At 37.2% G+C, this 26,614-nt stretch overlaps 2 protein-coding genes across 6 annotated transcripts in view; one reads left to right on the top strand and one right to left on the bottom strand.

Moving 5' to 3' along the window:
* The window catches only part of LOC105921420 (collagen alpha-1(XIV) chain-like), a 443,569-nt gene that overhangs the window by 258,413 nt on the left and 158,542 nt on the right, over nucleotides 1–26,614 (top strand). The gene's annotated exons all lie outside the window — the stretch shown is intronic.
* LOC110368184 lies at nucleotides 1,083–26,600 on the bottom strand. Of its 2 annotated transcripts, none has more exons than XM_036145498.1 (3): nucleotides 26,420–26,600; nucleotides 2,983–3,099; nucleotides 1,083–1,327 (listed from the first exon to the last, which is right to left on the bottom strand). In XM_036145498.1, the coding sequence occupies exons 1-3, from the start codon at nucleotides 26,580–26,582 to the stop codon at nucleotides 1,182–1,184; spliced, it is 426 nt and encodes a 141-aa protein (XP_036001391.1). In that variant the 5' UTR covers nucleotides 26,583–26,600; the 3' UTR covers nucleotides 1,083–1,181. The 2 variants fall into 2 exon arrangements, with proteins under 2 accessions (XP_036001391.1, XP_036001392.1); XM_036145499.1 differs by lacking the exon at nucleotides 26,420–26,600 and adding an exon at nucleotides 12,741–12,966.

The following is a 26,614-nucleotide window of genomic DNA, read 5'->3' as shown; positions in this document are numbered from 1 at the left end:
GCTAAATCAGGTTTATGTAAACTAAGTAATCTAAATGAAATTATTGCTGTAACTTGATTATTATAGTAATCCATGTAGCTTGTTATAATCTCAGGTTTCTGACAGGCATAATGTAGCTTCAGTGTGCACGTGCGATGTTGCTCACAGAGGTCAAGTGAATGCTCAGGGAGTTTGTGTGTTTGCTTAGACACATGAAAAATTAGGGGGAACATTGACACATCTCTTTAAAGCTTTGCAGCGAAGAAAGGTTTTGTGCATAATGTTTAATATCAACACTGGCTCACATGTGTTTGGCCCTTGGCTGGTTTTGATTGTTCATAAACATTCAGAAGAATCTCAGAGAGGCTTCATCTTTGTGGTTTCCATGTGAGAACTGTTTAGCGAAAGAAACCAAAGTCTTTGTCTTTCACAAAACCTTTCAGTTTTCCAAAAAAATAGTCCCTAATTATCTTTCATCAGGTGTTTTTAATGTAGTTTTTCACATGATTCCTTCAAAGACCAGCTCACAGAATATCAACAGGTCAGACTCCAGGATAGTAAATCTTTACATCAACGATCACACAGATATTAACAAACAGACTCACCTGTTCATCTGGACTGTCTATGATCACCAGATCAGCTCCTCTGTCTTGACAGTGTTTCCTGCTGTCAGACCACAATTTTGTCTCCTTATATTTACAGTAGCAGTTGGATCCAAATGTTGTCCATCCATCAGGACACCACTTTCCTTCAAACACATGTAATGTTGTTCTGCATCAGGCAAGATTCTTAAAACCATTATCAACAACATTAATATTAGATTTTCTTTAGCTTATTCCCAAACAGTCACTGTCCTTTTGGCAATATTTATATTTTCAAGAACAAAACAAAATTGATTCTAGAAAATACAAACAAGGATTATGGGTGTGTCTAATAAATTTTCCTTTAAGCTTTTTTTCTCATCTCTAGCCTGATCATTTAGTCTGTTTACTTCATGTGTTAATTGGCTGTGATTCTTTCTGAGTATTTCGTAGCTCTCCTGAAGTTGACTGTTCTTGACTGTAATGTCTGAATAATAAAATCTGTTGGTTAATAATTGAAGACAAAGGATAGACATGTTCGTCTTTACAGTTGTGATTTATCTTACCGAATAGTTTAGCTTTTAGCTGAGAGTTGTTAGCTGCTATGTGTGAGGAAAAACTTTAATATGTTGGTAAGAGAAGGTATAGAAAAATATTCAGGTGCTCTGGGTGTGTTATAATATAGTTGAGGATGAAATGTGTCTTACCTAAAAGCTCAGCCTGTAGGTGGCTGATGCTCTCCTTCATTTTGATGATTTCTAAAGGGACTAAAGAATCAATGAAACTCAGCCTTAGTTTATGTTGACAGATTTAAAGAACTCCATGAATATTAAAGCCAACATTACCAGTTTTTCATAACTTTTGATCAGGGAAATTTTTTGAATACCCTAAATGTAAAAGTAATACTAATTTAGTGAAATAAGGGAATATCTGTCACAGTTAGTAAACTGTCATCTGTCACTACATACATGTCCAGGAGGAGAGATTGCTGCTAAATCAATGACTCGATGCAATCGGCTGGGTTTCCTTAAATGGTAACTTTTTACTAATTTGCATAGTAAACTGATGTTAACTGTGTTACATTATAGCTAGAATTAGACCCAATATAATTGAATTAAAAAAAAAAAATTGTTTGAACAATGAGCTGAAAATTAATTAAATGTAATCAAGTTCCAATAAAAATTCTACAGGCTGAGAAAAAGAAGGCTAACAAAATTATCTGTAGACAACTGCATATAGTAAAGATCCACACAACTGTTTAAATGCCAAATGCTTTTCATTTTACAAGGTTTGTTTCATGATTATCTTTGGATTTGCAGTAAAACATGTTGCTAGAAATAATGTCAGATTACTCCTGAGTGACTCAAAATGTTACACTGTCAGAAAAATTAACTATCTAGAGTAAAGGTTCCTGTCTATGTTTAGGCCCCCTTTACACTAGACTGAGACTGCATTATGGTCTCCATGACCCCTACTAACACTAGAATGTGACTGTATCACAGTAAGTTTAAAAGAAAAATGTGATTTTAGCGTGAGAATAATCGTGACACTGCTGTGCTCTTAATACTCGCCATAAAGTTTTCCCCCACTAATTTCCTGGCTATCCTATCACAATGCCACTGCCATGTATCATTTCTGCTGTATTTATGTTTCTACATAATCTGAAAAACCTCCCTGTTGGAGGTTTCTGAATCTCAACCATCAACTTTTCCTTTTAAAGAAAGAGAAAAAAGGTGGTGAGATATTTAGCAGGGACCCAACTAGATACTAATTCCTGTGTTTAAGGGGCCTGATATTAGTGTTAGATATTGGCACAAGTTTTATTGTTTAGTCTGCATGGTTGGGTCCTTTTTGTATGACTAAAGCACTAACTGGCAGTTCTCAGAACTTAGAAACAAGAAATTACTCTGCTGCACACCCAGTGCAAATTGCATTATTGAAGATCCTGTAAAGACTGTGGACATTTTGGCAATATTTTGACTGTTATAATGGACATTTAATCCTGTGTGGATGTGGCCTAGAATCACTCATATTTTGGAAACTGTATTTTATTTGTATCTCTTGAAGCTTTAAACTGATTTGATGTGGAACAACTAAATAAAAAAATATATAGAAATCCAGTTTTCTATACTATCCTGTGAATTGAGTCAAAGCTCTTTAATTGTTTTATAAATGTAAAGTGGTTAATTTGACAAACTGTGTGAGGAATGATTCTTCTGTATGTTCTGGTAGTAAAGCTGTCTGTTGATTTGCTGCTGATGTCAGCAGAAAACTATCTTCAGTTCAGTCTAAAATACCTTGTTGCAGTGACGCTGATAGCTCTAGTCTCATGTCGACTGGTTAAATACAAAGCAAGAAGCTTTTGATCTGCATTTTATGCAAAATACATCTTGTTTTGATGTGTTGCTTATGTTTTTCTTACAATATATGGCCATGGTGATGATCACACCTAACATCAAAATCCACAGCATCATTTTGCACAGTTTAGCACTTCGGGCAGGACTTTTGTTGGCTGCAGGTGGACTGTGCACCTGTTGATCTGCAGAGAAAAGAGCAGAGAGGAAAAACAAGCTGGAAATTGACCATGGGGTAAAAAAACAAAAAACAAAAAAAAAAACTTTAGGTTATTACATTTATGTATCAGCTTAAAATACCAAAAATGTTTATTTTGGTTTTATTTTTAAGTGATTACAGCTAGTCCTGCTGAAAAATGTAATTGCCATCTAAATCTTTTCAGAGGAAGTGAATGCAATTAATGCTGCCGAATTTCCTGATAGACGGTTCTGCTGACTGAGGACTTGATACATGAAGGGGACAACAAGGTTCCTAAATTTTTCAAATTTCAGACATGACCTCAAGAATCTTGGGTTCTGTACCTCTCCCCTCTTTCTTCGTATTCTTGATCATTCATTTTCAAAGGAAATGCATAATGAACTTGCATCTTAAACTGCTCCGCCTCTCTGCCTGCTCGGACGCATTTTTCTCTGCTCCCTGCTTGCTTGCATTTTCCTGCCTTTTACTTTTTATCTCCTTTTTATCTCTTTGCCAAAACCACGGAAAGTTGGATTTAGTTATTTTTATTTATTTTCTTTTTATTTATTTTTGATTTTGATTCTGCAAAGATGCTTACCTTCACCACAGTGGACCTTGACACGCTTCTACAGAAGATCGCTGTTATAGAACAGAAGATATGCCGACTCAAACTGAATTATGATGTAAACAGTGCGTATGGAAATAAGACAACCCTGCCTGCGACTCCAAACGGGGACCACCAGCCCGGCAACTCTCTGAACAAACAGATCCCTGAGGAAAACGAGAATCCCTGGACCACTCTGCGTGCAAGACCAAAGCATCAACGAACCCCACGCCTAGACAAAGAAAACTGGCCGAGACTACAGAGAGATGTCCCAGGACAAGTGAAACAACAGCGGGCTGTTCCCACAACAAATGATAGGAGTAAACCTGCTGGAAATGCTGGAACTCCTTTACGAAACAGATTCGCTCCGCTCCAAAATGTGACCCAGGAGAATCATGACAACACTCAGAGGTACGTCAACGACTATCACTCTAATACATCAGAGAAAGGACATGCCACGGGGCCAAGGACCCTGATTTTATGCAGTGGGTCTGTATGTGGGATTAAACATTTCTGTAACAAGAAAAACACAGAGGTGTTAATTTATAACGACTCGAACTATGGCCCGGTGTCTGATTTATTAGACATCCTTCAGACAGACCTTCCAAGGATCTTGAAAGAACGCCCGACCCTGGAAAAACTCATAATACAAGCTGAAGCCCTGGGCGACGTCTCCCGGATAAGAAAATCAGAAGTATTGAAAGAGGATTATATTAGTCTGTTGAACTTAGTTCATGGCAAAAATGTCAAGGTGCTTCTCAGCGGCCCTCTCCCGCCCGTGACCTGTGGAGACGAGATTTTTTCCAGAATTCTGATGCTAAATAAATGGCTGGAAAAAACATGCAAACAAACAACTGTAACCTTCATAGACAACTTTAACATCTTTTGGGAAAGAAGAGATGGTTTCTCTCTAAATAGGTCAGGTGCAAAATGACTGATTTCAAACATCTTCTATTCTGTGAACCATGCACCATCAGCTTTGTTCCAAAACAAAGTACATCCAGTGCCTAAACAAAAGATGAGCCCAGTGCAGCCCGAACAAGCCAAGATAAAGACGGCCAGAAAGATGACACAGAATGAGGCGTTGTCAGAGCTACAGGACGATTCATCCCAGATCTCAGCAGGACAAAGAGAGGACCAAGAACCACTATCGTCACGAACACCGGTCCAGACTGGACCCGCCTCGCCTTCCTCTCCACAAAGCCCAGAGGTTCCTTTTCTGGATTTCTCTCATAACATGAACAAAGTCCTTAAGATTGGTCTACAGTTGACATCCTCTCCACATATTAATTCTGAAAGCCGCAGTTCTGTGACTAAATCAGCATCTTCCAAAGGACGCAGAGGTCCAGATCCTCCTCCTCCTCTACATATCACAGAACATGCCTGTCCTGAAGACCTTCGGATAACTTCCTTGTGATATTCAGCGGGCCCTGGCAGTACGTTTATCAGTCAAGACCGCTTCCAGCATAAGCCTGGGCCTCCTGACGGAGAACATGGAATATCTGTTATGATACGTGGCAGAAATAAGAAAAGCAAAAGGAAAACAGACAGGAATAATCAATCGTACTTAAAAGTCATAAACTGTCAGATGCAACCTGCCACAGAGACATCATCAACCACCAAATCATATAAACTGGGTTTACTAAATATTAGATCTCTGTCAGGAAAATCCCTTTTAATTAATGACTTCATTATTGACAATAATCTTGATGTTATGTTTTTAACAGAAACATGGTTACATGAATTTAATGAAGCAGCCATTCTGCTGGAGTCGAAACCTCCAAACTACAATTTTCTTTGTGAGAGCAGACAGCAAAGGAAAGGTGGAGGAGTAGCAACATTGTTTAATGATTCATTAAACAATGTTGTAAAAAGGTGTTTTTGGGAAAATTTGACTCTTTTGAACATTTGGCTCTCCAGGTAAAGGGCCCGATACGAACTATGTTTCTGAATGTTTACAGGCCTAAGTCCACATCAAACTTTTTTAATGATTTTAGTGACCTGCTGTCTGTGATATGTGTTGATTATGACTTTTTAATTATTGTGGGAGACTTCAACTTTCACGTTGACAACCCTAAAGACAGAAGTGCAAAATAACTGTGTGACACACTTAGAAACTTTGGTTTAACCCAACATGTTAAACAGCCAACACACAAACAGGGACATATTTTAGACTTGATCATCACTAAAGGTCTAAACATTTCACAGGTCAATGTAGATGATGTTGCCTTATCCGATCACTTCTCCGTTACCTTTGAATGTATCATTACCAGTGACTCATTTAGCCAAAGGGACATCGTAAGAAAACGCACCTTTAAGGACAATGCCACAGAAAATTTTATTCAAGCTTACTCTGCTACTTCAACCTTGGGCTGCAACTCAGTAGATGAGCTAGTAGATAACTTTCATTCTAAAGTCTCAGACATCATTAACTGCATTGCTCCAGTTAAAGTGAAAGTTGTTTCCGGGAAGAAAAAATCTCCTTGGAGAAATGCTCCATCAGTTAGAAGTGAAAAAAGGGAATGTCGCAAAGCTGAACGCAGGTGGAGAAAGAATAGACTCCTGGTTCACTATGACATCTATAAAGAGAGACTTTACAGATATAACTTACAACTGAAAAATGCAAGGGAATCTTTCTTCTCAGAGATCATCAAGAAAAACATTAATAATGCTCGTGTCTTATTTTCCACAGTCGACAGGTTAACAAATCCTCCTGTGTCAGTGGCTTCTGAACTCCACTCCACCAGGGCCTGCAATGAATTTGCTAACTTCTTTACTGAAAAAATACTGAAAATTAGAGGATCAGTTTGTACATCCACACCAGCTCCAGAACCAAAGCCGTATTGAGCTGGAACTTATCCTGACAAAATGTCCCAATTCAGCCAAATAAACCACAAAAGCTTAGAGCAGATCATTCAGCAGCTAAGTTCATTTTCATGCTGCATTGATGTTCTACCCACAGTTTTCCTTAAGAAAGTTTTACCTGGCATAGCGTCTGAGTTGACTCAGATAATAAACATGTCCCTTCTGTCAGGTGTTTTCCCCCAGTCCCTAAAAACAGCATTTATCAAACCACTGCTGAAAAAGAAGAATTTAGACAAACTTCTACTCCAGAACTACAGGCCCATCTCAAACCTCCCCTTTATCAGTAAGATTATTGAAAAAGCTGTATTTCAACATTTAAACACCTTCTTAACAACGACCAGCTGCTTTGACATTTTCCAGTCTGGCTTCCGTGCTCACCACAGTACAGAGACCGCCCTTATCAAGGTGTTTAATGACATCCATATAAATACAGACTGTGGAAGAACCACCGTGCTGGTTCTATTGGACCTCAGTGCAGCATTTGATACTGTCGATCACTCCATTCTGTTAGAGCGCCTGGAAAACTGGGTCGGTCTCTCTGGTACACCTCTCAACTGGTTTAAATCCTACTTAAAGGACAGGGACCTTTTTGTATCAGTAGGTAACTTTACATCAGAGATGACAAAAATCACATGTGGGGTTCCCCAAGGGTCCATCCTGGGTCCCCTCCTATTCAATATCTACATGCTCCCTCTAGCTCAGATAATAAAAAATAACAACATCAGCTACCATAACTATGCAGACGACACACAGCTCTACATCACCATGTCATCAGGTGACTATAAACCAGTTCAAGCACTGAGTAAATGCCTAGAAGAAATGAATACGTGGATGTGCCAAAATTTTCTTCAGTTGAATAAAAACAAAACAGAAGTAATAACATTTAGACCAATAGAGGAGAGATCAAAAGTTAGCTCACAGCTTCAGCTGCTTCAGCTAGAAACCACTAATCAGGCCCGCAACCTGGGTGTAGTGATGGACTCAGACCTGAACCTCCAAAAGCACCTAAAGACAGTTACAAGGTCGGCTTTCTATCACCTGAAGAATATTTATAGGATTAAAGGACTGATGTCTCAGCAGGATCTGGAAAAACTAATCTATGCGTTTATTTTTAGTCGAATAGATTACTGCAACGGTGTTTTCACAGCTCTGCCTAAAAAGTGGATCAGACAGCTGCAGCTGATCCACAACGCTGCAGCCCGCGTCCTCACTAAGACTAAGAAAGTAGAGCACATAAACCCAGTTCTAAAGTCATTACACTGGCTCCCTGTATCTCAGAGAATAGACTTTAAAATACTTCTGTTAGTCTATAAATCCCTGAATGGCTTAGCACCTAAATACATCACAGACTTGTTATCAGTGTATCAACCATCCAGACCACTAAGGTCTTCTGGCTCCAGCCTGCTCTGCATACCTAGAACCAGAACTAAACAAGGAGAAGCAGCATTTAGTTCCTATGCTCCACTTATCTGGAACAAACTTCCAGAAAATTGTAAAGGTGCGGAAAGCCTGACTTCCTTTAGATCAAGATTAAAACACATTTGTTTAGGATTGCCTTCAACTGTTCTAGTTAACTGAATCACCACTTCTTTGTTCTAATTTCTATCTACATTTTATTCCTACTTGCTTTTATTCTGTTATAATTTGCTATATTTTAATCATGTAAAGCACTTTGCATTGTCCCTGTACTGAATTGTGCTATATAAATAAATTTGACTTGCCTTGCCTTAAAAAAAGACTTTGGACCACGAGCAACAGTCCAGTCCTTTTTCTCTGTCGCCCAGGTAAGATGGGCTGTTTATATTGTGATGAAAATGTGACACACGTGTTGGATAAAAAGGACTTGAAAATGGAAAGTAAGATCCTTTATAGTCCTTCAGAAGAGAAATGTGTCTCTGTGTTCAACCCATCCCTTAGGGAGAAGTGTGCTGGTGACACTGAGTGAAGCATGAGGAGAAATCTGTGGCCAAGGGTCTTGCTCAGAGAACAGAGATGACAGACTGAGATTTGAACCATTGTCCTTAGCATCCTCCCAAGTTGCAAATGCCCAGCTCCCTAACCCCTGACAGAAAAAAAAACTAGCTATATCATATTTAGTAATGGAGAGATTTGTGAGATATTGATTGATGTTAATGTTGTTGTGATAAAACTGATACTGAGCTGTGTCTCGGTGTATGAATGTGTGCGTGTTAGTGAGAGCAACTGGGTGAATGTGGCTATAGTGTACAGCGCACAGCGCTTTGGGTGGTCAGGATGACTGGAAAAGCGCTATATAAGTTCAGTCCATTTAACATATTCTTGTTAATTATTACTCAGTCACTGAACTCCACTAATAGCAGGGGGCGGAAGAGAGCCAGTATCAGTCTCTCAATATCCTGGGCCTCCTTTGAAGTAAAACACTTAATAATAATAATAATAATAATAATAATAATAATAATAATAATAATAATAATAATAATAATAATAATAATAATAATAATTTTTATTGTCATTGCAACATACATTCTAGTGAAAATTGTCTCTACTTTTAATTTAAATATGTTATAACATAAAAGAGCTCTATTATCTGATCCCAGTCAGAGTTAGGTTTACTAGAACAACATTAGATTGGTCAGGGAACTAATTTAGGCTCAAATTCTTCTTAACAAGTAAAACATCTCTACATTTAATGTTTGTTTAAAAAAAATCTAAATTTATATACAGATAGTAGTTAGACTTTTCATCCAAATATTCTAAGATCTTTTTAGTCTTTCTGTGGCCTATTGTGAGTTTTTTCTTATTCATTATCAGTATTTAAATTTCTGGGGTTTTTTAACCAGTAGTTTACAGATTATTCTATGTAAACACCAGGTCCACATGCTGATAATTAAAGCTAGTACTTTGTTATGCAGCTTGATTTTTATTTGTGAAGGAACCACAGGGGGCACGGTTTCCTGTTTTGTGCCGGTCCCAAATGGTTGTCAGGAAAAATTTCCAGCGTAGAACATTTGCCAGATCTACCATGCAAGTCAATAACATGGACATCATACCAAACTGGTGTGTAGAATGAATCTGGTGGTAAGGAAGATGAAGAGGATGAAAGCAAAACAGAGGACAAAGTAGTGGAAGCTGAAAAAGGAAGAGAGTCGAGACAGTTTCTGGGTAGCAGGAGGTGCTTCCAGATGACAACTAAAGCAAATGCTATCAGGGAGACAGGTGAGGTCCTGGTATGTCTTCTGGAAGTAAAGTTGATACGGAGAATCAGTGGTGGAATGAGGAAATGCAGGAGTGTGTTTGGGGGAAAGAGATCAGCTGAGAAGAAGGAGAAACTGTAAAGACTGGAGAGTCACCAGGAGTTCAGAGAGGTGCAGAGTAAAGTGAAGCTAGAGGTAGCTAAGGCCAAAAAGGGCCTACAGTGACTTGGTTATAAGATGGACAGTAAGGAGGAAGAGAAGGATTTATACAGTCTGGTAAGGGAGCGAGACAGAAATGGAAAGGATGTTAAGACTCTACCGTTAAATAGCATAAAACAAAGTATTTCAGTATGAAATCACGTACTTACACAATAATATGTCTGTTAAAGAGCATACATTTATGAACCATGGTGTTTCGTATTTCAGCTGTCTCACATGTTTTTTCATGTGAGACAGCATCCTGTGTCATAACCACATTTCTGTTGTTTGTAACAAACCAAACCATGAAAAAAATCAGATAAAAAAATCAGGGAGTTACAATTGATTTTAGTTGGTCAAACTGCTTCCTCAGTACAATAAATGCAAAATGACAGACCCATCCAAGATGGCGGCTGCGCTGAAATGTCAGCTCCGATAGGCAGTGTCAGTCCACGGGGTTTCTACCTATATAACATCTATGTATATGGAGGACATGTTGATATTGTCACATTTATGATCCTTTGTGCCCCCTGTAGTAGTTATTACATGCTTAAGAGCGAAATCGTTTGTAATTCATTTAGTGTACCACTAAATGGTGCGACTGTATGAAAATCTTACACATTGGGGCTTTAACATTTTTAGTCTTGCTAAGTAGCGGCAGATAACATCCTGAGCAATTTCTGTCTCAACTTCGTTGCTCCTCTACTTGCAGCCCTCTTTGTCCGAGTCACATGTGTTAACTTCGCACAAAGGTGCAGAGAGCACACAGAGGTGCAACTTATTTTGAGAAACATAACAGAAAATTTTTTTAAATGCACCCAATTCCTGAAGATGGCTGCACTAAAAGCTCCCACAGAGTACAAAGTGTCTACTAGGTGCGCATACATCAGTGGAGCCTGTTCTGTTGGGGGAACATATAGTGGTCATTACAGCAATAAATGCTTAAATTCTTAAATTACTGTCAGAATTAGTATCCTTTGTTTCAGGAGCATGTTTGCATATACAAATATGAGAACAGTCACACGCTCTTAACCATTAAATGGCTATATGGTCATTTCCAGATGTTCTATAAAAATGCAATATGTTCTGATAGTCACAGATCACCAAAGGTCTGTCTGCTGGAGACAAAAGTCCACCTTCCGGAGGCCATCAATGAAAACAGATGACTGCTCTATTCTTTCAAAAACTCATCTTTGCTGCTAAATAAACCACACAAATGGATCCCAAATATAATTAAATAAACACTGAATAAAGTTACGCTCAAAATTATTTTAAACTGGCAGATCTAGATTTAAAAATTTTCATTCAATCAAGAGGTAGGAAAGAAGAGAAGCTGGTAGATTTCAAAGTATAACCATGCATAAAGATACATGATAGAGACAGACAGAAGTAACAAGAGCCAGTAAGATGGATGAATAAGAGAGACAAGGAGAGAGACAGAAGCTGGTATTTCAAGGACAACAAGAACTTCCTGTGGTAAAACTTTTAACTAGAACAACCAAATGCCGGAAATGATCATAAAGATATCTAGCAGCCTTGTATCAGAAAAAAAACATGACCTATTTAGTTTTTTGTTAATACCAACGGGATCCACTGTGTTAAGAGTATAAATCCAGTGAGCTTCTCTGTAAAGTAAGAGCTTGATGACATCACCTGTTCCAGATTGTGTGCGTTTAGCAGGATTATGCTCTGAAATGTTTCTCTTTAGAGCTCTTCCAGTTTATCCAACATAAAACAAAGTACGGAGACAATTCAATGCCAAAATTCACCTCCATTTACTTGTATTGATAAATGGTTTTGATGTAGATTGTTTATAGTTTGTGATATTCTTTTGTACAGTGTAAGATTTATTAGGAGGATTTACGGTGAACAAATAGAAAAGCTCCGCCTCTATTTTGTTCGACCAATAGGCTTGTGACATGACTTTGCTCTGCTTCCAGTTATTTTTTGTCCATGTGTTTCAGGTTGTCTGTTATTACTTGTAGTTGCATTTATTTGTGACTTTGATGAAGACACAAATTTGCTTTAACACTTTTCATCATGTTGCATAAGGCTAACAGGTTTGTCTTTGTGCTACCATAGGAATAATTTAACTGAGTTTGCACGTGTAGCAATTTGCAGTTCAATATATTTATATCCTGCATATTAAACTGGTTATAATACATCACTAATATGAACTTTATGACAAAGTTGTCATTGGTGATATTGTACGTATTAACTGTATAAATGTGTAAGAAAAGAACATTTCATTATGTATTTTTAACACATTTTTGAAGACGTTTTTACCTCCTAAGTAGTTAAAAAAAGATTAATTAAAGAAAAAAATTGGTAACAAAGGATTTATGTCAAAAGTTACTTAATTTAATTACATATGTTTTGTCTGAGATGTTAATAAATTTCACTTTAACTAAACTCAATTCATTTGATTTTAATTTTAAAGGTTACTTAATTTTATAGTTGGCAGTAAAACTATAAAATTAATACCTAAGATCCTGTTTAGTTTACTAAATAAAAGAAAGTTGCTTGGAATTCATTAGCTTTCCTTTTGTTTGTTTTAACTAGATAATAGTTTTTACATGTTTTACTGTAAAAATATGTCTGCAGCCATTTATAATTTTCAGATCAAAAGAGCACACTATTTTATGCGTATATTAGGTTTATTGTAATGAAAATACACTCATAATATGAGTTTTGAGGTGATAGATTTTATCCTACAGTATGTAGTCAGGCTGATGATTGCAGGTAATATCAATATATAAAGCACTTTTCTGCTCAGGGTTGCACATCTACATTATCTCATTCACTTACCTCCTTCTTCTGACTGAAAACCATCCATCCCATCATTTATGTAGTTGTAGATATAAACCTTCTTCTTCTCCCACTCTGCTGTGTCTTCTTGCTTTGTAATGCTGTATCTCACTCTTTGGAAGAAAACTGGAGAATTCTTAATATCTGAGAACATATTGACAATTGGAAATATCTGAAGAGACACTCAACTTAACTCCACTTGTAAAAAACGACTTTATTCTGAAAGAAACACTCTGAGCTTTATATATAGCTGTGGTTTTAGTGGCCGATTTTTTTCTGTGCAGCCTTCTTTGTACTCTCAGTGAAAAACTTTGAGGAAGTAGAAGAAACATCCTTAAAGCATTTTGTTTTATTGCATATGAACATTGTGAACAAGTAAAATAGCTAATTCTTATTTATTTGAAAAACCCATGCTATGTTAATGAAGTATTTACTAATTCACTCAACTTAAACTGTTTTCTTGAGAGCAAAACGTAAAGCAGATTGTTTCAGATGTGGGTTTTTTAATCTCTTGAGCAACACTCTTTGTAGGAGGAGTAACTTATCAGACTTGTCATGAAAGCACCCTAACAAGTGCGCTATAAAGTAAAATGTTTATTTATAACAGGAAATTACACCTTAGCTGCTAAACTATTCTCTAGAGCAGTGACCACCAACCTTTTTTGAAACTGAGAGCTACTTCAATTGCATCGTCATATGAAGGGCTACCAGTACTGACCTTTGATGTAGGGGACTCAGAGTTTATCTTAACTTTATGTAAAATACACACATTGTTCTTTGTTATAGATCTTGTCTTTTGTAAATCTATATAAATCCAAATGTGAATAAACAGGAGTAAAGTTTTAGATGCAGCTCACTGGTGGATTGTGCTTTTTTTTTATAACAGGCTCGTGGGCACCACATGTGGTCCTCGGGGGCCACTTACTGCCCACAGGCACAATGTTTGTGACCCCTGCTCTACAGTCTTATAAAGATAAACATGTGAAATCTGTTTTATGTTGAGATCTCATCAAGACAGATGGGCTGTGCTTATTTTATAAATCAGACATGCTTGCATAGTCAACTTTTTTAGGCCCTCAATAATCCCAGAACAAACCCATCATGTGACTTACTTAAACATTCACTTACTGACCAATCCCAATGTGGTAACAATTAGATGTTGATAAATCTGGGGATGCAGTGAATGATAAATATTTATGTACCTTCCTTGTTATTTGGTGGCCTCGTCCACAGATTATACAACATGGATGAATAAAGGACAAGGGAACTAAAACCAAAGAAATTCTAGTATTTCTAGAATTTTATATAGTTTTAGAAGAGAAAAGTTTAGATCATGTTTCATCCACCTTGTGAAATAAGTATTGTAATTGCTTCTCTTCAAATTTCCCATAATATTTATGTTTTTACAATGGCAAGCCTTTGCAAAGTTATTTGCACTAAATTAAAGTAAATTAATGAAACATTATCCCCTTAAATCATTTTCCAATAAGGACTGACATCCTCTGTGACTGTACATTTCCACACTAACAAAATACTGTTTATGCTTTCCAAACATTTAATAAATGTGGGCCAAGGTGTTCACTCAACAACATACAGTTAACCTGTCTTCACACAACAGTCTTCAGTTTATTTTTACTATTTTACACCAGAGACCAAATTAAACGGCATAAAGGCTAAACTACTAATCCTAAGGGCAGTTATTGTGTTTATTTCAACATCGTCAACCATAAACTGAAGTTATTGAACTGTTCTTGCTTCAAATTTAACAATTAACTGTATATTAATCCTTTCCATTCTTATGCATCACTACCAGACAGTCTTCCTTTGACAGGACTGCTGTCACCTTCCCTTCTTGTGGATGATTTCTCAAATTTTTTCTATAAAATCTTTTAATATTTAGCCTTTAAAATGTTCATCAGCAGGCGTCACTGTATCATTAATAACCATCTATCAAACACCTTAGCGCAGGTTAAAAAAGGAAGTAAACAAGAAGACTCACAATGTATTCCTAAATGTACCATTTATTTTAATTATTTATATAATGTTAGCAGAGAAACTAAAAGCCGTTAATATTCCACATTTAACATACAATAATGGTACACAGTTTTGTATCGGTATGAAAATGGAGTAAATCCCTTTTATAGTAAAACCTTCTAAGAAAGCAGTTGCATTATCTAAAACTGATATATAGTAGTTTTAAATCAAAAGAAATATGTTTAAGAACTAAGAACTATACACGGTCTGTTTTAAACTACTCCACACAACATAATTAAACAAAACATCATCAGTCACTATTTGCTTATATTGTCCCTCTGGATAAACCTCTGAGGGAAACTATTAGCGATCTTAAAAAAAAATCTTAAAAAATCAAAGTTGGTGGTTTCTTTTTGTCTATTTCTCACAAATCCAGCTATTGTGACTGTTATTCCTATAATGGTTGGAATTTCTGTGTGTCCATTTTCCTTCATAATTGCAGCATGTTGCATATTCCCCATCAGTGCTCTTCCGTGGCCATCCTGTTGCCCAATACCTTTCAGTCATTCTAGTATGTGACCTTAGTTTTAGGAGTTTCTTTTTAGTTTCTTGGGCTGCTGTCATCTCCTGGTTTTAATCGTCTCTGTCAGCTGCTATTTGTCTTATTTACAAGCTCAATGCTGCAGCTGCCTTTGCTTCCTACATTATTTGGTTGTTGTTACTAATAGGATATTTGCTCAGTCTACAGTTTAGATTTCCTGGGTTTATCAGATTATTTATGTTTATGTCAGTCTTTACTCACTCTTTTTAAAATTTGTCAGTTTTCTCCTCCTTTGGTCTTTGGCCTTCATGACTCTGCTTGTGTTTTATTTCTTTTTCCATCATCATCCTAGCTTCTACAGCCTACTTTTAATTACTTCTCTCCATTTAGACGCTCCTCCTTCACCATGCATCCAGATAGTTTACCTCTGTTAGTGTTAAAAGGTTTTCTTTCGGGGAAAAAAATATTTTGAGAACCACATGAGTTTTTTTTTTTTTTTTTACCAGAAAGTTTGTTGCTAAATTTTCTCTTTTTATTTCCCCAAAGCTCTAAATGTCCTTCCCAGATTACTCCAACTCTGATTGTTACATACATCATAGTTATAGCAGATATATGAACAAAGAGACTAAATAGAAAATATAAACCAACTGAAATGAACTTGTTCTTCTCGTGACTTATTAAATGTTAGTTATAGTTTGTGAAAGCATCATAGCATTTACATTAAGACAAACAAAACTTAAGCACTTTATATTAATAAACAACCCTTTTTCTGTCTACATCTGTTTTTTTTTAGATTTAAGTATTTTTTTTTAGATTGAACTCACGTTTGTGTCAGTGGTGATCCATCCACCCATCTCCACTCATACATGTCCTCTGTCCACGTGTATTTGAGACCAATCCAGGATTCTCCCCTTTCATTCAGTTCTTTTACAAATTCCTTGTTAAAGGGAGATTGAAACTTTTTTATAAAATTTGCACATTTTAGCTGATGTAATGAAATAAAAAGATTTTTTCTAATTACAAAAACTATTCTACATCATATTGTGGTATCATATTTGATTATACATTATATATAAATTATATCATCTATACATTATCTATACATTATTTCTCTTGTATAAGAATAATAATAAATTTGGTGTGTTTTTATGACTTATTTCAATCAAAATAAAACACTTCTTCATTTTTGAATAATTTATTTGTAATGCTGTTATTTCCTGCCCCTGTGAGAGTGGGCTTTTAATTATTCAGGTTTTATAAACTGATCTCAGTTCAATAGAAGCAGCTTCTAGAATCATTTTGTGTACAAACTACATGACAAAATGAATAAAGACCTGATTGTAATGCTTTTCAATTCCTAGTATATTTACTGTATGTCTTGATTGTTTAAAACCAAATATAAATGAAATTCAACAAGTGTAAGAAAGGTATGAGATTGATCCAATTTTTTATAACTTGTGAAAAATTATATAATAAACCAAAGAAAAAAAACACACATAGCAAAATAATAACAGTTCCTCATTTAGGATTTAGCTCTTTTATTGGTAGAAGAGTGAGAATATATTTATTTACAGTTAAACCTGTTCAGTTTATTAAGCCCTTAGTGAGCCTAGGCTAAAACCTATTGGCTTCACCAGTGGGCCCTTTATGGTTAACTGGTTAAACAGAACCTTAAATGTAGCTTTTTGCATGTAATAGCATTGTTTCCATGTTTCTAGTATAAAGTTTTAGTAAGTTCAGAGGATCCTTCAGAGAGGAAATTATCATATTACAAACCAGAGGATTGTTAGCTATATCAGTTCAGTCATCTTCTCCCAGTTTCAAAGTTTGATGATGGGAATTAGTGAGAACAGGTGATTTAATGTAAGAACACACCAAGAACTTCTGCCACACACATAATTTATTCCCGTTAACACACATTGGACAGGTCACACTGAAGTACGTTTAGACAGAACCGATTACAGGACTTCAGCCAAGAGAACGTCCTTCTGAAGCAGCGATACTTCTACATAAAACAAATCTGATCAGGCATCACCAGACACTGATGTGTTTAAACTTTGCAGTGAAGAAACATCTTGAGCATAATGTTCTACATCAACACTGGATCACATGTGTTTGGCCCTTGGCTGGTTTTGATTGTTCATAAACAGTCTGGAGAACCTCAGAGAGGCTTCATCTTTGTGGTTTCCATGTGAGAACTGTTTAGTGAAAGAAACCAGAGTCATTGTCTTTTACAAAACCTTTCTGTTTTCCAAAAATATTCACTAAGTATATTTCATCAGGTGTTTTAATGTAGTTTTTCACATGATGCATTCAAAGACCAGCTCACAGAATATCAACAGGTCAGACTCCAGGATGGTAAATCTTTACATATGTAATGCCAGTTCAAACGTGACGAGACTGCATTAATTCGGGACATGGCGGACTGCGTTTCCCATGATGCAATGTGGTCAAAATGGCCACCAACTCCCATCATGCAACGCGGCCCAAAATGGCCGCCGCCCTTACAACGGAGCGGAGAGATAACGTTGCTAGGCAAAGTTGATAAAACTCGTTCACGTACGAAAATCTGCCTTCTTTCTCTGGCACACCGCCAACCTGAGAAGACACACAGCTGTACTCCATTGATTAATTACCCACACGCCACGTGCTCGAGTTTCTCGCTGGACCGAGATTTTTCGAAGCAAGCTTATCCCTGCATTAATTATAGCAGGAAGTCGACTCTAAAAGGTACTTTTAATTCCCTCTGATCAAATACTGGAAGCCGCCTTATCTCCCAGTGATTGAAAGAGGACTACGCTTTTGCTGGGCCAAGCCAAGCGGTCGTGAGCCCGGAGGAAGAAACGAAAGAGCCTCCTCGCCCGTCCCTGCTGCTGCCCGCTCCGGTGCATTCAGGACGCCGCGTGATCCGGAGCGCTCACGGATCCAACCGGGATTTCACTCGGAATTACCTCAAAGTAACGGGGTTCTCCCTTTTTATTTCTTTTTCATCCACAAGGTGTTTAGAAGTGCCTGGGCAGATGTAGGAACTTTGTAGGTGTAGGTTAATGCTTTTTGTTACTCCAAGACGGAGTTTCGGTTTATTTTGTTGAATATTTTCTTTGTATGTGTATGCATTTTACAATTGATTTTGCTGTGTTGATTGTGGTTTATCAATAACCCCGCCGTGGGTCACTGCTTCACTTCTTTTCCATCTTCTTCCCTGCTTCTCCCCCCTCTCTTTTTGCTTCTCCTTATCAGTGCAATCTTTTTGTCTGAGCTCAATTCGCGGTCTTTGCTTAAACTCCCAGTTAGCCGCGCCCTCTCAAAGCTCCTATCAGCATAAGCGTGGTTACGTCATTAGGACCTCCCCTCACGCATCACGCAAATTGGTAGACCATACGTCGTCGTAGCAGCCATCTTGGGAGGGTGACGTGTATCTGGACTGTAGGGAGCTTAGCTGAACTAGCTTTTGTGTAAGACATCAAGGCATCCAGTGGGACTCTCGAAGCTATTCTGTCTATCAATGCTGATACGTCAAATGCCGGTGTTTTGAGGGCGGTGTTAAACAACTGTGAGTTGAGTTAAGATCTGCTAACCGCTCATTTTAATCCATTGTTTATTTTTGTTTTGTTCTTTTATTTCCACATATATGTTTTGCATGTTTACTTTTAGTAGTGAGTAAGAATTCCAAAGTTGTTGAATCAGAGAATTACTGTAACAGGGAATTGCTTTTGGTTCAGTAAAACCAACAACTGCGGAATAGAAATTGTTTTGTGTTCAATCCAATTCACAGTTGCCTGGTTATTCAGAAATCAGAGCTAACCTCCTTTGGAGTTAACATCTGACATTAATACAGAGACAATATCATTGGATGGTGATAAGGAATAAGGATTTAAACTCTAATTGCAGTTACATTGGGGTTCTCACAGCCTGCCGGATAAACCTTGTCTGTTACAAGTCCGACCAGATCATTTATTCCAGCATAAATGAGTTCATAACAGCAAATTAACTAATGCATTAGTGGCATAAATACTTACAAGCTTATAGCTAACATCACCACCATTTGAACTATATTTTTTTATAGCGGAATTTTGAGTTGAATTATTTATTATTTAAATTATAATACCAAATTATAATTAATAATAATAATAAGCATATTCACACAGCTTCTGGCATAACACATATGATCACACAGATATTAACAAACAGACCCACCTGTTTATCTGGACTGTCTATGATCACCAGATCAGCTCCTTTGTCTTGACATTGTTTCCTGCTTTCAGACCACGATTTTTTCTCCTTATATTTACAGTAACAGCTGCATCCAAATCTTGTCCATCCATCAGGACACCACTTTCCTTCAAAAACATGTAATGTTATTCTGCATCACGCAAGATTTTTGAAACCATTATCAACAACATTAATATTAGATTTTCTTTAGCTTATTCCTAAACAGTCACTGTCCTTTTAGCAGTATTTATATTTTCAAGAACAAAACAAAATTGATCCTAGAAAATATAAACAAGGATCATATACAGATATTCTTATACAGTCGGTTTACTTCATCTGTTAATAGGATGTGATTTTTTTCTTTATTTCATAGCTGGCCTGTAATTGACTGTTCTTTGCCGTCATGTCTGAGAAAAAACTTTAATTTGTTGGTAAGAAAAGGTATAGAAAAACATTTTTAGTGCTTAGAATGTGTTATAATGTTGTTGAGGATGAAATGTGTCTTACCTAAAAGCTTAGCCTGTAGGTGGCTGTTGCTCTTCTTCACTTTGATGATTTCTAAAGGGACTAAAGAATCAATGACACTCAGCCTTAGTTTATGTTGACAGATTTAAAGAACTCCATGAATATTAAAGCCATTATTACCAGCTTTTCATAACTTTTGATTAGGTGAAGTTTGTTAATAACTCAAAATGTAAAGTCATTCTACTTTAGTGAAATAAGGGAACATCTGTCACAGTTAGTAAACTGTCATCTGTCACTACTTGCTTGTCCAGGAGGAGAGATTGCTGCTAAATCAATGACGATGCAATAGGCTGGGTTTCCCTAGATCAGGGGTTTTCAAATTAATTGAATGCGAGCCTCCCCTTGAAATAGGTAAAGAAAACCACCCCCCCCTCACAACCACCACCACCACAAACCTACCCCACACAGGTCCCTGCAGTAAATGCATCTTTCTTTTGTGTTCCTGGAATGCTGTGTTTCAAAGACAACTGATAGTCCAAAACATGTTTTTTTATTGTATTTCTTTTAACAAAGTACATTACTAAAAAAAGGCCTATTCATAAAATATCCACCCAGATATGTTCGTTTTACGTGCTACTTTTACTGAAACATCACAGAGGGTTTAATTTGAATTAACTGTCATTAGAGCAAATTCATAAACGATTGTTTTCAACAGCAGACAAATTGAACTAAACAGATGCCAATGTCAAACTGAACTCACGTCAACAGGAGACGTCAACTGAAATAATAATAAAAAAGATAACCTGAATTTAACAAATGTCAACACTTTCCATATTTTAAACCTAGTGCTATTTTAACAGCCAAGCATTTAATTAGATTTTATCTCTTATCTGATGTATTTCTGATGTTTGGCACTTTGTTTTACCTCCTCTTAAAGTGCTCTTTAAATAATGATGACAATGAAACAGCCGAGCGACCGCACAGCTGTTGTTGAGCGTGGATTGAGCAGGTGCGCGGAAGCAGAGATGGAAGTGAGCGCAAGGACAGTGGGTTGAGAAGAGTTGAGCGTGTGCCAGACCGGTTTTAAGCGTAGAGAGTTGTCTCTGCGCGCTTAAATTAGTTCCTGTGCGCTCAAACAGAAGGCACAAATATCGCTACATAGTTTCACAGAGTTGAGCGGTCTTCTTCTGTCTTCTTCTCTGTCTTCTTGCGCCTCCCCTGTGACTCTTTGTCTTCTGTATGTTCTGGTAATAAAGCTGTCTGTTGATTTGCTGTTGATGTCAGCAGAAAACTATCTTCAGTTCAGTCTAAGATACCTTGTTGTAGTGACGCTGATAGCTCTAGTCTCAGGTCGACTGGTTAAATACAAAGCAAGAAGCATTTGATCTGCATTTTATGCAAAATAAATCTAGTGTTGATGTGTTGCTTATTGTTTTCTTACGGTATATGGCCATGATGATGATCACACTTAACATCAAAATCCACAGCACCATTTTGCACAGTTTAGCACTTTGGGCAGGACTTTTGTTGGCTGCAGGTGGACTGTGCACCTGTTGATCTGCAGAGGAAAAGAGCAAAGAGGAAAAACAAGCTTTAAATTGACCATGGGGTAAAAAAAACCTTTAGGTCCTCACAACTATGTATCAGCTTACAATAACCATGTTAAATGTTTATTTTGGTTTTATTTATTAGGTGACAACAGCTAGTCTGTCATGGTTTAGGTTTTGCTTGTTTGTACTTTGGACATTTTTTGGACTTTTCCACTATCCAAGCAGCCCAGTTTGCCTCCAGCCTTTTCTCCACCCTAGATCATCTCCACCTGTTACCACTAATTAGATCTGCTCAGCCCACCTGTTCACCAGCCTATATCTACCCTCCTCAGCCAACTCATCTCTGCCAGAACGTCTCTCTCTCTCTCGACCTCGCTCACCCTCATAGTGCTGTCGGTTCCTCAGTGAGTCTCCTACGCTTGATCTGCCGGACTGTGTGGTTCCCAGATTCTCACCGCCTGAGCTGCATCATTGGGCTGACTGTTCATTCCACCTGCCTATACCTGATGTGTCATCCCCCTGCCTCTGTCACCACCTTTTCAACCTCTCCAATAAACTTGCCAACCTCAGCTTATGACATATTCCAGCTGAAAAAAAATCAATTAGCATTTAAAGCTTTTCAGAGGAAGTCAATGCAATTAATGCTGCAGAATTTCCTGATAGACGGTTCTGCTGACTGAGGACTTGATATATAAAGGGGACAACCAGATTCCTCAAATTGTCATTGTTCAAATTTTAGACATGACCTCAAGAATCTTGGATTCTGTACCTCTTCTTCCTTCATATTCTGGATCATTCATTTTCAAATGAAATGCATAATGAACTTTCATCTGAAGAAAATACTTTGGACCACGAGCAGCAGTCCAGTAATTTTTAGTCTGTTGCTCAGGTAAGATGGGCTGTTTATATTGTGATGAAAATGTGACACACGTGTTAAATAAAAAGGACTTGAAAAGGGAAAGTAATATCCTTTATAGTCCTTCAGAAGAGAAATGTGTCTCTGTGTTCAACCCATCCCTCAGGGAGCAGTGTGCTGGTGACACTGAGTGAAGAACGAGGAGAAATCTGTGGCCAAAGGTCTTGCTCAGGGACCAGAGATGACAGACTGAGATTCAAACCGTCGTCCTTAGGGTCCTCTCCAAGATGTAAATGCCCAGTTCCCTAACCACTCAGGGAAAAAAAACTAGCTATATCATATTTAGTAATAGAGAGATTTGCAATAAGAAATTGATTAATGTTGATGGTGTTAGGGTTAGAAAAAAATTATTCTGGATGAAAATATAAACTGAGCTGTAGAAATTCTACATAGAAAACAGTAAAGCAATCCAATTAATTCACCATTCCTGAATTTAAAATTGATGAAATTTCATGTTTTAGTGGACTATCATATTTTGTAAATTATATTTAAAATAAATAATCTCAAATTTCCAGTACATTTGCAAAAAAGATTTCTTAAAAGAAATTGTATTGATACTTCAGAGGATCGGGGATGTTAAAAAAATCCAAAGTCAGAACTAGTTTTATGGAACGTTGTATTTCTGTTTATAGAGTTAATCTGTGGAACAATAAGTCTACATAAACCAAAGAAATTAGGTAATTTTTTTTTTTCAAGAAAATAATCTAAAACATTATGTTGTCAAGATATGATGAAAAATACTAGTGGAGTAGTGGCCTAGTGGTTAGAGCATTACGCTTATGTCCCAGAAGTTCTGGATTCAACTCCCACATACTGCCACTCTGGTTCTCTGAGCAAGACCCTTAACCCCAGATTCCTCCCCAGGCACCGCACTGTGGCAGCCCACTGCCCCCCAAGGGGATGGGTTAAAAGCAGAGAACAAATTTCAGCAGAATGGATGTTGTAATGACAATAAAGACGGTTATTATTTATTATAATAATAACTTGGTGGATGGCTGTCAATATTAACCAAAGGTCATATTTTTCTTCCTTATTACTTCTTATAATATATATGTAATGTTGGTTGACCCGGGTTTAGTTTATCATGGATCCATTTTTTTTTGTCTATTTGTGGTTTAACATGACAAGATATAAAAGAGTCTAAGGTGTATAAATACATGAGAAATTCACTATATCTTTCTTTATAAACATCTATAGGCTTTATTTGGTGCAAGAAAAAAATGCTTTTTTCAGAGAAGTGGTAGATTACATGTTTTTCTATTAATTTTTATTTATTTTTTCATGTTCAAATAAAAGTGAGTTATATTTATTGTATTTGTTACTGAACTAAATTAGAATTAATAAATGAAAATAAATAAAAATTGTTTCTGAACTTGTCCCTACTTCGGGAGTGGGGAAACAAAAGGAACACAACAGTTTTAGCCAAAGTCCGTGACATATCTGTATGTGCAGCTCCAGTTGAGTCCAGCTGCAGTGACACAGTTTTCTCTCTTGTTTCTGCATCTTTTCCACCACAGTTTTTCATTCCTCTCAACTTTCCATCAATCTGCTTGGATACAACACTTTGTGAACAGACAGCTTCTTAATAATGTCCTTTTGAGGCTCCCCTCTCTATGAAAGGAGTTGGTGACTGCTGAACAACCATCAGATCAGCAGTGCTCCTCATAAATATTTAAGCTATACACTGAGTGCGATTGGCTGGGGGGGATGGGGGGATCCCCCCCCCCCCCCTCTGGTTGTGATGTCCCACCCTCTGGTCATTCATGTTTTATCCCTGGGGGGGATACATTCCTCCCCCTTCTTATCTGAATAAGTAATATTATCAGGGGTTTAATGTTCCCCGTCGCTGTGAGGGACTTTCGTCATTTGGAAAATGAGCGCAAAATGTTCTGTGTAGACTTTTTATTCAAGATTTTAAACAGAAGCTGCGCTCAACCAATGAAATCTGGCAGAGCCAGGACAATAGCCAATCAGAAGGAGAGTAGGGTGGGTCTTTGCAAAGCGGAAATCTACCAGTGTGAGGTTTATCGGTGTTCAACAATTTTAACTTTTGGAAGAACATCTCAAACTGACCGCAGATGCATGAATGAAAGTAGTGGTAGTCAAAGGTTTTCTTTGGATTTATGCGAACCAGCAGGTCAGAAAGTTCAGTGCATAAAACAGCTGTCAACAACTTCCCTTGGTAAGTGTGTCTGTCGCTGTTATGTTTTATTTAAAACTGAAAGAGTAACGCTCTAGCTCGGCTAATTTAGCATGATGCTAAATTAGGAGGGTCGGAATGTGAAATAATGTCCCGGTTTGACTGGGTCTGATTTGGAAAAAGTAAAAAAAAAAATCTTAAATATTATTCCACCTGCGCTTTTCTGTAACAAAGAAGGTCGTGGAGGGGCTGTTGACCATCTTCAGCAGTCATTGAGCGAGAGGTGGGGACACAGAGTATACAGGATTGATTTATATTGAATGTGACAGTGGAGTTAATGTACAGGTGTGAAGAAGATGATGTAATGATGCAAGCTGCTGTCTTTTGAATTAGCTGCAGTTTATGGAGGGTTTTGAAATTGTAAAGTGGAAAGGTGAGTGGACTGTGGACCAGTTTGGCAAAAGTGCAAAAGAAGAACTTGATGCTGCAAATATGAAAGTTAACCAGATGATGTTATGGATGTGGAAAGTGAGGAAGAGGATGGAGAGGGCTGTCCAGGATGACGCCAAGGCTCTGAAGCTGGAAAGTGGGAGAGAGACAGGAGTTGTCAATGGAACTACCAGATTTGGTTAAAGTGGACTTTGCACAATAAGCAAATGAGGTTACTAAGGTGGCATGATGTCCACGGCCCAGGAATATATGGGCTGACTAGAAAATGTTTTCAGTCAAATTGATTGTTTTTGCTTTAACCCCTGAATATTATGGATTTTTCAAAATTGATATTAATACATGTCTTGTGTCCTTCACATTTTTAAATTAATTTTGTTGTTTGTTTTTAAAGAGTATTATTACGTTTTCTGCTCAAAGCGGTTAAAGTAAACTAATACCCACTCCCGAGTCCCGACAGTAGATGGTGTAAGTTTAAAAACAATAGTCTAACCTACTGGATCTAGCTAGCTACCTGAAAGAGCACCTGCTAGCTAACTTTTGAAATGATCCCCCCCCCCTCTGTTTTTTTTGTTTTTTTTGCAAATCGCACACTGGCTATACAATAATATTTCTGAATTACTTTTTCGGTCTTGAATAGAATTCCAGTTTTTTGAGAAACTGAACTTTGTGTTTCCATCAGCATTAGGTCATAGTTATAGGAGGTAAGACAACGAATTGCTTGAAAATGTTTTTTTCTGTGTGATTCCAAAAAAAGTATAAAACAAAGCAACTTTTAATTTTTTTTTTTTGAAATTACCATGATCTGGATGACTGAGAATCTTCACCAGCACTTTCTGTGTGATGGATCTAAATAAAATCAACTTCACTTTTTCAGTTAAATTACCAAAACAAATAAATATTTTGATAACATGAAAGCTAGACCCATCACTGGCACTCCATCCTAGCATTACTCCAAGTGCCCGGGTGGCACCAGATAATTAAGGGCCGTGAAATATCATCATGTGTTCTATGAACCTAGTATGTAATTATGTAGTCAAAAAAGCTACTATACAAGTGATAATTGAACAAGGTCATGAGTTGATGAATGGAAAATGGCTTGAATGTTGAGAAAACCTTGTAACGAGTGAGAGTTAAGACATAAATGCTGGTTTAACACGATTTCTTTTACATTTTTCCATACATGATTAATACACGTTTCTGTGTTGTTTTTTTCTGTTTGTGCCTTTGGGAACAAAATGGGTGGCATTGTCCCTGACTGCACCTTTATAAAGACCGATTAATAAATTAATAGCCTTATAAAACAATACATTAACTTGTCAAACCTATAAAAAGGAAGCAAGAATATAATATTTTAGTGTTTATAGATAGACTCAGGACCTCATTCAAAGAAGCCAGAAAAGGAAAAGACACATGATCTCCTACAATACTTACCTTCTCCCTGTGGCAGAGAAACCATGCAGTCTTCTTCAACATCGTCTGCAGACTCGTAGATATTTACCTCCCTCTCCTCCCATTTTGTTCTGTCCTCTGGCTCCTTTTTGGTAAATCTTATCTTCCTGCTTTTATCTACTTTGGAGTAAATATCTGAAGACATCCTGATAAAGCTGGATGACTGAGAATCTTCAC

The sequence above is a fragment of the Fundulus heteroclitus genome, chromosome 13 (genome assembly GCF_011125445.2).
Source record: "Fundulus heteroclitus isolate FHET01 chromosome 13, MU-UCD_Fhet_4.1, whole genome shotgun sequence".
Lineage (NCBI taxonomy): Eukaryota > Metazoa > Chordata > Actinopteri > Cyprinodontiformes > Fundulidae > Fundulus > Fundulus heteroclitus.
This window is presented reverse-complemented; position numbering and strand designations above follow the sequence as displayed.